Below are 10,616 nucleotides of genomic sequence, written 5' to 3'. Positions count from 1 at the left end.
TCAATCAATCAATTGAGCCAATCAATCAATCAAATCAAGGAGTCAATCAATCAATCAATCGATTAGAATCGAAATTAAGTCCAAAAGAACAGGCCTTATAGGATCTCGAATCGAACTTATAAGATCTCAATCAATCAACTTATAGGATCTCGAATCGAATCAACTTATATGATCCAATCAACTTAAATTAAGTGACTTTAAATCCAAAAGAACAAGGCCTTATAACTTATAAGAGGTCACAAGCTTCATATAAAAATTTGTGTTACACAAAACAGTTTTGAAATATCCTATTATAAAACAAAAAAAACAACTTTTATAGAGTATTAAATATATATTTTTATAAAAATTGATCGTTTTACGATATGAGACAGTCTTATTCAATAATGTGTTATATTTTCTCACTTGTCCTATAAAACAAGGAACCTCTCATTCAATACAAATCAATACCAAATCTCTTCTTCCATTTAAAAATCCACAAATTCACTTCAAATTCTCAAACTTTTGCTCTAGATTCTCCTCTCAAAAACACACCCTAAAAAGTCCATTCTCAACCTTATTTTTCATCCACTTCTTCCTCTTTGAAGAATATGATGCTACTACTCCCATCTTTATTATAAAAATGCTCACATCTTGAGTAACAATTAATGTATTAACCCAAGTGACCTATAACCAAAATTTAAAAACTCCGCTTGGAGTTTTGCTACCCCAAACTTGAAATCCTAGATCCGCCCCTGGTCGACAAATACGAAGGTAGAAATGAAGTTGCCTATAGGGTTTAGGTTTCGTCCAACTGATGAAGAGTTAGTGGTTCACTACTTGAAGCGTAAGGCTATGTCTCTTCCTCTCCCTGCCTCAGTTATTCCTGAACTTCATGCCGTTAACTTTGACCCTTGGTCTTTACCTGGTATGCTCACTTTTTTTTTTACCTCTTCCCAATAATTTTACAATTGTTTTTCTAATATGTAATTCAATGCTAGTTTATTGTAATTCAATGGTTTCATGCCAGTGTATAATTCAATGCTAGTAGTCTGTACAGTCATTGAGTTACTACAAGTGTACTACAGTCTACCTGTAAACGGTTCATTTGATATTCTATAGTGTACCCTCGAGTTTTTCGGTTTTCTATAGTGTACCCTTATATTTTTGAAATTATATGGTGTACCTCTGAACTCTATACATTGGTCTATACCATGGCCTTATTTTATTGTCTTTGATATGTTATTTTCTTAATTGATCTATTAAATCATTTATTTATCATTCCAATTACTCGATAACCTACTCATTTACTTATTAACTCGCCAAATTACCCATTAACGCACCAAATCGTATACGAATCTAAATAAAAATTCATAAAACTCCATTATCATTTCATGAATCATAACTAAGGTTTTTAATAGTAATTTATGCTTACGAAAAGTGATTTGTGATACTTTTCAGTTAGGATGGTGATAGAACACTAACGAGTCAGAATAAAGGTCAAAAAATAATTGTTTGATATTGATAAAGTTAATGGAGAGTTAAAGGATCTCATGATAGAGAAATAAGTAAGAACTTTAGGGGTACAATGTAGAATATAAAAATTGTAAGGGTAGAACATAGAAAACCGAAAAACTCAAGGTACACCGTAGAATATCCCAAACTTAATTTATTGTTACCTATTAACGAATGAATTTTTATTAAAAAAAAGGCCACGACATTTTTTTTAAACCGTCTTATTTTGAAATTTGTATTAAACAATATTTATTGTAAATTGATTGGTGGTTATCTCTACGGGTGAGAGCATTCACATGGGTTTAGATAAAACATATCTTACATTGTGACAGTTCTTTTATATAAAAAAAAAAGTTCATTTATTGCGGTTAATAAATGACTTTTTTTAATACCGTGCACACAGTAATTACTGAAAAACAATGAAAATCCCATGAAATTGAGAAATACAAAATTTAATGTTAGCCAAGTTAACTGGTAAAGTAACGAGGGGTGATGTTCATGATCTAGGTTCAAATCCGTCAACATCATATTCACCGTTGTAGCTTCCTGTACACCAGTACGTGTAAAGTTGCCTTTTTAATTGCACGATGTTGATTAAAATCTAAGTTTAACGACTTTTGAGCTCAACAAATGCTAATGTGATGTAATTGTTGTATAATAAAGACTAATTATAATGTGTGAAGTTAAAGAAATGTTTTTTTTTTTGGAATGGTGCACAGGTGATTTGAAAGAGAAAAGGTATTACTTTATGAAAAGAAAAGGGAACAAATTCAGCAAAGTAATGTCCACTTCTTTTGGATTTTGGAAGGTTAATAATGGTAAGGTCAAGCACATCTTTTCCCCAGGAGCCCAAAACGACGTCGTAGGGATCAGGAAGACTTGGACATTTCACTTAGCTAAGAGTAGTAAAAGCCAAGTTCGTGGGCATTCGTCTAAAACTCGTTGGGTTATGCATGAATTTCAACTCATCGACTTTACTAAGGTAATTCGATCACTCTTTTATGTAATCTTTCTCGTACGATGACAATCTCATCTTAGTTTTTCTCTTCATAGGCATTCCTCTAAAATAGCATATTTTCAATATCCTCGATTGAAAGAAGAGAAATGAACCTGAATATAATGCTGATTCAGCAAGGTTTAACTCTTTCACAATTGATAAAAAGGGATATTTAGTATTGAACCCATTCGTTTATTGTAAAGGACAACGGACAATTTATTTTGTACCAAATCATAAGTATTTCATTGATTCATAATAATAAACACCAAAAAAATAAAAAAAAATAAACATCGACAGTAATTGATAAGAAAAATCCAGATTAATGCTATTTTTGTGCTCAATTGTGTTGTCGGACACTAAAACACGCGTTTTTTCCAAGTGAAAGTGGACGTTGCTTCCAATTTTAAGCACCATGTCTTCAATATACTCCCTCTGTCCCGGTCATTTGTTGTCCTTTTCTATTTTGGGGTGTCTCAGTCATTTGTTGTCCTTTCTATTTTAAGAATGAATTTGATGAGTAATTTGATCATCTCCATTCAATTTGTTCCACATGTCATTTAGTTATTGACATATTCCTCTTTCCTTGGTCTTTGTGCCAAAACGAAAGGACAACAATTGACCGGGACGGAGGGAGTAATTAAATTAAATTAAATCGCAAACAATTAGAAAATTATGAAAGACTAATTGTAACTTGATTTTCAGAATGAAACATATCAAGACGGAGATTGGATTGTATGCCGGATTTTTCAAAGGAAAATGAAGCATAAGAAAAATGAGACGACAGCACAAAAATGCACTAGTCGTGACATCCAAAAAGTGGAAGGTGGTAAAATGGGAGACGAGAGTGCTCCAAATACGTATGATTTTGAGGTGAACAATTTTGGGTTGGGACCTCCACAACCAACCTCGCCTTGCTCAACTACTGACTGATACATGATGGAACTGAAGAATCGCTACTGACTGACTGTTCCGAATCGATTGGGTCCGGGGCACAATTCCAGGAGGAATGAACCCAACACAATCCTTTTTTTTGCTGTTATTCAAGGCTCTGCTTGTTATTGATCTTGATGAGATTCCCTTTGTTGCTAAATTTATCGATTATGATCAAATTAATCAGCTACTGTTCCCTCCTAATTAATTCAACAATCTTACATTCTGTTTTTGTGTTTTTAGTGCCAATTTGTCTCGTACCGGAAATGTCTCGTCTAGTGATTAAAGTAAAGAATTACCGGACAACAGATTGCTTGTTTGAATCTTAATATAAGACCAACTTATTTAATTACAAGTTTGTGACCGGTGAAATTCACGGGTTTATCTATTTTAGTATTTTTATTTTAATCGTATTTGTTGTAATAGAAACAAGAAAAAACAAATAAAAAAACAATAACGCACAGATTTAATACTCTATAAGATCTAATACAGAATGACCTAATAAGGTCCAAGACAGACCTAGCCCAATAACAGATACGGATACCGTTTTAAGTTTCGGACCCCCGCATAGTCGTTCGAAACGGCGACTAACAGAATTAAGGCACAAACTCAACAGTATTGTTAATATTTATTCGAATAATTTGTTGATCTATTTAAAAATATATAGTCTTGATATACATAAAACTTAGTTAGTTATTAATACCTTATCTCTTTGACATCATATTTTTTTTAATCAAATTGTTCAAGTGACAACGTGGTGGCTACTAACTTTGAGAAACGTGATAACGACCCAAATTATTTGCAGTCCCCTCCATCAACCCTCTCATGAAAATATCTTTAATGTCTTTTCATCACGTGCACGTTTCAAATATTGTTTACATCTGGAAAACATTTATTATACCGATCCAAAAATATTAGATACGATTCAAACGGTATCCCTCCATATATTCCGAGTTAAGTTTTCATTTCAATTACTCAATTGTTGCCATATACAAACAAAATTAGTATTAAGGACTAAAATATTTTATTTCCGCTTTGAAAAAAAACACATCAACTTAAAAACATACGGAGTAGAATTTAGAAACCATATTATCTAATATTTACCTGAAGGTCCACTTCGTTTCCTTTTAGTACATGCCTTGTTAATAGTTCATACGAAATGAAAAAGAAAAATATATGTTAACACTAATAGAAAAATACAAATTCAAATAGGTTAATCGGGAAAGCATAATAGTAAAATTACACAATAGTATACATTTAATAAAAAATTTAAAGAAAAATATTATAAGATCTCTATTTTGAGATAAAAAAATCGCCTAATAATGGTTAAAAACTATCAACCACCTAAAAAAAGTGTACAGTATATATTTGATAGAATAAAAATAAGACAAAGAGTAGGAGTTGGAGAAAACTTAAATTAGATGATGAAATGACATAAATGATTAATTATTATCATAATGGTTCAAAAAGTAAATTATGGAATTTTAAAGGTTTTTTTCAATTATTTACAATTTTTTTTGCTATTAATTATGAGGTTAAGTTTTGAATGTGAAATTGAAATTTCTTTTCAGGTATATTAAGAGCAAATGCAATGAGAGTTTTTATTCTTGAGTTTGTCAGTAAGAACTTCAAAAAATAAAGTTCTTCCCATTGTGAATAACATTGGGTTTGTCAAAATAAAAACTTGGTTCATATTTTAGAACCAACTTCTTTGTTAGTTTCCAAACAATTAAATAGATTGATGGAGATAAGATAATTAATAGTGAGTCCTAATTAAGAATTAAGAAAAAGTTCTTCCATTGTGGTGTAAAGTTCTTGTAAAGTTCTTGAACTTAGTAATTAGTAAAAAATGACTTGAGAATAGGAAAAACTTTATGTGAAGTTTTCCATTGCAGTTGCTCTAATATGCTAGTAATGCCACGGGGATTAAATTATTGCCACGTCACAATAAATTTTCGTTATGTCACATTTATTTTGCCATGTCACATTAATTAGGTGTTTTAAGTTACCCTTTTAATTATATTGTATAGATTGAAATTTCTTTTCATGTATATTAATATGGTAGTAATGTCACGTGGATTAAATTATTGCCACGTCACAATAAATTGTTGTCATACCACATTTATTTTGTCATGTCACATAATTAGGTGTTTTAAATCACCCTTTTAATTATATTATATAGAAGATATAGATTATATATATCCATCTATTTAACCCACTAAGTTATTTAAACTACTTTTAATTCTCACATATCAGATCTTATGATCAATGTTATTACATTTAAATCGTCTCATACGAAAGTTTGTGTATAGGGTTTGCACAAAATACTTGATACCTACGAAGTATTTTGTTCTTATTTTACCCTCACTTGAATTTCTGTTTCTTGCAACCAAAAATGACTATTTTATTCTTTGTCGGAACTTGGAAGGTTTCGATCTAAGGTAGGATATACATTACATTTTTTTAGGTTAACGAGGAAATCTGCAACCGCTACCGTTGGTGTGCACTGGATTTGTGGCCAAATTAAGTAGAACAACTATACAAGTCATTTAACCCTGGTTAGACCTGGACACAAGTGCGAACGGTCAACCGATTCAAGAATCTTCAAACCCGCCCAACTCGCTTCCCCAAATAGGTCGGTCTCGGATAGTGAACGATGTAGTCCGGCAAAACCAACCCTTCATGTCTAGCTGGTCGTATTAGGGTCATCACACACCCAGCATGCACACTCCCAAGCCATGACACTTGGTAGTGTTGGCTCTGGCTCACTCCCTACCAACCCGCACCAGCATGCCCGATGTCCAACTCCTACTGCTGATGAGCCCGATGTCCACCTTCTACTGCCGATGAGTAACAAATGGGCACATTATGCTCCCTTCATTTATATAAGTTTTATATATTTGTTTAATATTTGAAGTATATTTTAATTAATTAAATATATGAAATTCATTTGATCGGAAGGATTTAACCCATCACTGAGAAAACATTGAATTTAATAACCTACTCTGTATTTGTACTACGCTAAAAAAGAAGTGAAGTGACCAAGCAAAACCGTCGGTTGGCATCCGAATCTAACCTAACCTGATTAGGTTCGCATGCGGTGCATGGACGCATGTTTTTTCTCCTTCCCAAAATCCCAGCTACTAATGCTAAAAGAGAAAGAGTACATATATTTACATACATAAAATAAGATACAAGGTCGTCGTTATCTAATAATGTTCAATGATGATTTTCTTTTCGGCTTATAAGAGCTAATTTTTGAACTGATAGATTGAACTGAATAGAGCTGAGCTGAAATTAAGCTATAAACAACAAGCCATATTTCGTGTAGTAAACTTATTATACACCGAAAGTTATGACGATCCTATTTAAGCATTTGTGGTATATTATTTCATTCTAAAGTTTCAACTAATCTTATATTCTTATATATCACGCATAATTGTTTTCGGTTAATACGCTATCTTATTGACTTATTTAAGCATTTGTCGCACTGTATCGCGGATGAGAATTGAACCCTTCTATCACTTAAGATAACTCTTGTTCTCAACGCCATTGATAACATATAAAGACTTGTAAATTAAACACTTGCGAGTTAGGATATACTCTGTATAGCTCTACAACTACATGTCTACATGTGTTTAGTATGTACATACATACGTACATATTTACAACATGATATGATTTGACTGAAAATCAAAGCAAAATTAGTGGAAGACGATATGAAAATGTCATGCTTTTAAATAATAATGAACTACTCCACAAAAACTACATCGTACTGGTATTTATTTGGATGAACAAACATAAAATCTCCTTGTTTTGCGACAAGAGTGACCCATTATGTATGTTACATATGAAAAATAATTATGATTGTTTTAAACACAATTTACACAACTTTACATTTTTCACTTTCAAAAGAGATAACTTGTGTAACTTATAAGCAATCTTATTTACTTTCATTATTCTCCATCTCTTTTCATCAGTTACTTGTTTTCTAAACCTAATTTTAGAGAGCACTACTACTGTTGTTTTGCTAAAAGTATAAATTTTTGTGTCTTGTTTATGTATTAATAATGTTGTTTACGATTCAAGTCAATTAAGAACATGCATGCATAATTAGGTTTTTTTTTTGGGGTCTAACGAAACGCATTTACTCGCATTACAATAGAGGGGAGGGGGAATTCGAACATGAGACCTATTATCCACAATACCTCCGTCTTAACCACTAGACATAATTAGATGATAAGGAACAAGGATGATCAAATATATACTCTTTTCATCGAAGTCATTTAAATAAATGACAAATGGTGTATACTAGATCGAGTTTAAATTATTTAAGATAAAAATGTCAATCTCACTAAGGCTCTCTTCTTTCTGGCTGAACTAAATAGAGCTAAACTGAATAAAACTGAAAGAACAAGGCCAGATTCTCTTTGATTGAATAAAATTGAAATGGCCCACTGAACTGGTGACAGAGCCAAAGGTGTTACGTTAGCAGGGACGTTCACCTCCTCGAACAATGAAAATATTGAAAACTTTTAGTCAAAATTTCTGAAACTATTTCGAGTTTATGTTACCATGTTCGCATCCCCTCCCTTTAATTTCTTTAGCCTCTGAACCGTAAATCCTGACTCCATCACTACTCGATACGTTACTTATTATCTAGTGACACTTAATTTGAAAACAATCTATCTATGCGTGCAACGCCGCGTTAATTTGACCTTTGGGACTCGTAAAAGCATTAGAATAATGTCGTCGTTGTTGCAACAGTTGCGTTAAGCGTCTATAGTCTAAAATTGCTAGCTCAGTATCTATCTTGTGCATTCGTTTTCCAAAAAAGGCGAATGATTTTCAAAGTAGTAAAAAGGGAATATTGAAAGTGAAATAATAATTATGAAAAAGGAACTTTGCTCTCAAAAGAGAAGCATCCGAAGAGAAAAAGATGCATATTATCTCAATAGAATTGTATGCTAAAAAGGGACGATTTATACCTTGCGGGTGAAGTACACAAGTAGAATATGCAAATTTAGAATTGTAATCGAATGTGAATAATATGAACATAAATTCGATGTTAAGTAGTTTAAGAAAAGAATATTGTGAGACAATTGCTGCACAACAACTAAAACATACTCCTTCGGTCCCGGTCAATTATTGTCCTTTGATTTTGGCATAATTCAAAGACCAAGAAAAGAGGAGAGAGCCAATTATAAGATGACAAATAGATCAAATTTAGTGTGAAAAATCAAACTGTTCATCAAAGGCAATCATAAATAGAAAGGATAACAATTGACTGAGACACCCAAAAATAAAATAAGACAATAAAAGACCAGAACGGGGCGAGTACTCCGTATGACATTCGACATTCACCTGCAATCATACATATGGAGGCATAGTAGGTTTTTAGATTTCACAAATAATAACAAAATAAAGAGAGAAATGATCGAGTCTATTTTATAAGTCCGAATGAGATTTCGTTTATTAAAAAATCAATGGGTGGATGATTCCTTGGTTCGTGACTCAGTGTAGCTGTAGCGATTTTTTTTTTTTTCATTTCTACCTTTTTTTAGGGTTGACGAGGTCCGAGTCTTGAAGGAATAGCCTCAAGCCATATAATCAATTTCCTAAGATTGCTCTTTGCGAGGTTTGAACTCACCTAAGTTTAACCACCGCCCTTCAACCTTGCACCCTTGCAGAATTATAGGTAGTGGCGGATTTAGGGGGGTTAGCAGGGGGGCTTGCCCCCGCTGAACAATGAAAAGTCCAAAAGTTTTAGTACAATTTTTCAATTTTTTTTCGAGTTTGCCTTATTATATTACTTGTTCGTCTCCGCTGAATTTTTTAGGTCCAGTTTTTTTTAGGTCCAGTTTCTATCCTCCTATTATTTTGAATCTTCACTAGTTTAGACCCCGTGCATTATATGCACGGTATTTAAAGTTTAACATTTTTATAGCATTATTTATATAATATTGATACCTTATGTTTACATTTGTCATCATTGTATTTTGCTTGGATAAATAAAAGCTAAAACTGAAGATTATTTAAGATAATTGAGTAATAAGTTGAAATATATTCTAATGAAAATTTTTTATAGCATAACTAATGAGTTTCAAGTTATATTTTTTTTCAATTTTTTTTGTCACGAAAGTAATAACAACTACCATTTTATACAGGGTCAACTCATATCTAATAATACGATCAATAAAAGATTTAGTAATTTATAATTTTATATAAAAATTTTTTATATTAGTTAAAATAATATAGTTTAGAGTTTAGTGAAAATAATCTAATTTGATGAAAAGATTAATTTTAATGAAAATGTAATAGATGAATTAAATTGTAATGGTTAGTTTTCTTATTTAGTAAATGTACATAATTATCATTAGTTTTCTTTTTTGAGAATATGCCTTTTGGCGGGAAAATAATTGAGTTCATCTATTCATTTAGTAAATAGGGGATTCTGTCCGATTTTGAACTAATACTCACCCCTAATTTTACTTGAGTTTTCATTATGAGTGAAATGGGCCAAGACGCATGAGGCGCCAAACGTTGGGTCCACACCCATCTCAGCCCAAAATATAGCTCAAGATTTAGAGGCCCAATAGAACATTGAAAATATGGACCGGACCAGCTAAGTGATGAAATTCTCCACGTTATTGTTGTTAGATAAAGATTTAACATCATTTTTTGAGATCGGAGCTAAAGGGAACTATGCGAGACCAAGCAACGCCCCCAACATCTTGTTGAGCTAACTTGAACAACTGACTCGACACGTTCGAGAGATTGAAGCGGACTAGTTGCTGTGTTTCGTTGTCGTTTTGCTTGTAGTTTAGCTTCTTTTATTTGGGGTTTCCCCGCTTTGCATCACAAAAAAAAACACTACCTTTATCTTTTAACACTATCTTACATTATTTGCACAATTATTTTCAATGATTAATATTTATATGTCAAATGAAGAGATAATAAGACATAAGGTGAGACGTAAAAATTGAACAGAGAATTCGAACTAGGGCTGTTATTGAGACGAGACAGCTCGCGAGCAACTCGAGCTCGGCTCGGTCAAAGCTCGGCTCGTGTGAGCTCGGCTCGGGCTCTGGCACGGCTCGAGAGCTTAACGAGTCAAGTCGAACAAACGTTGACTCGGCTCGAAAAGCTTGTAAGCGGCTCGAACTTGTGTAATTAGATGAGATATTACTCATATTTT

General features: G+C 32.6%; 1 protein-coding gene across 1 annotated transcript; it reads left to right on the top strand.

The window, feature by feature from the left end:
* The first annotated feature begins 437 nt into the window (after nt 1–437).
* Nucleotides 438–3,765, top strand: LOC141622194 (NAC domain-containing protein 83-like). The gene is made up of 3 exons (XM_074438248.1): nt 438–904; nt 2,211–2,473; nt 3,191–3,765. Exons 1-3 carry the CDS (start codon nt 757–759, stop codon nt 3,416–3,418), a joined length of 639 nt encoding a protein of 212 aa, XP_074294349.1. The 5' UTR covers nt 438–756; the 3' UTR covers nt 3,419–3,765.
* The last annotated feature ends 6,851 nt before the right edge of the window (nt 3,766–10,616 follow it).

This window comes from Silene latifolia, chromosome X, assembly GCF_048544455.1.
Source record: "Silene latifolia isolate original U9 population chromosome X, ASM4854445v1, whole genome shotgun sequence".
Taxonomy (NCBI): Eukaryota; Viridiplantae; Streptophyta; class Magnoliopsida; order Caryophyllales; family Caryophyllaceae; genus Silene; species Silene latifolia.
The sequence above is the reverse complement of the archived record's forward strand: the minus strand, read 5'-3'. Positions and strand labels throughout refer to the sequence as shown.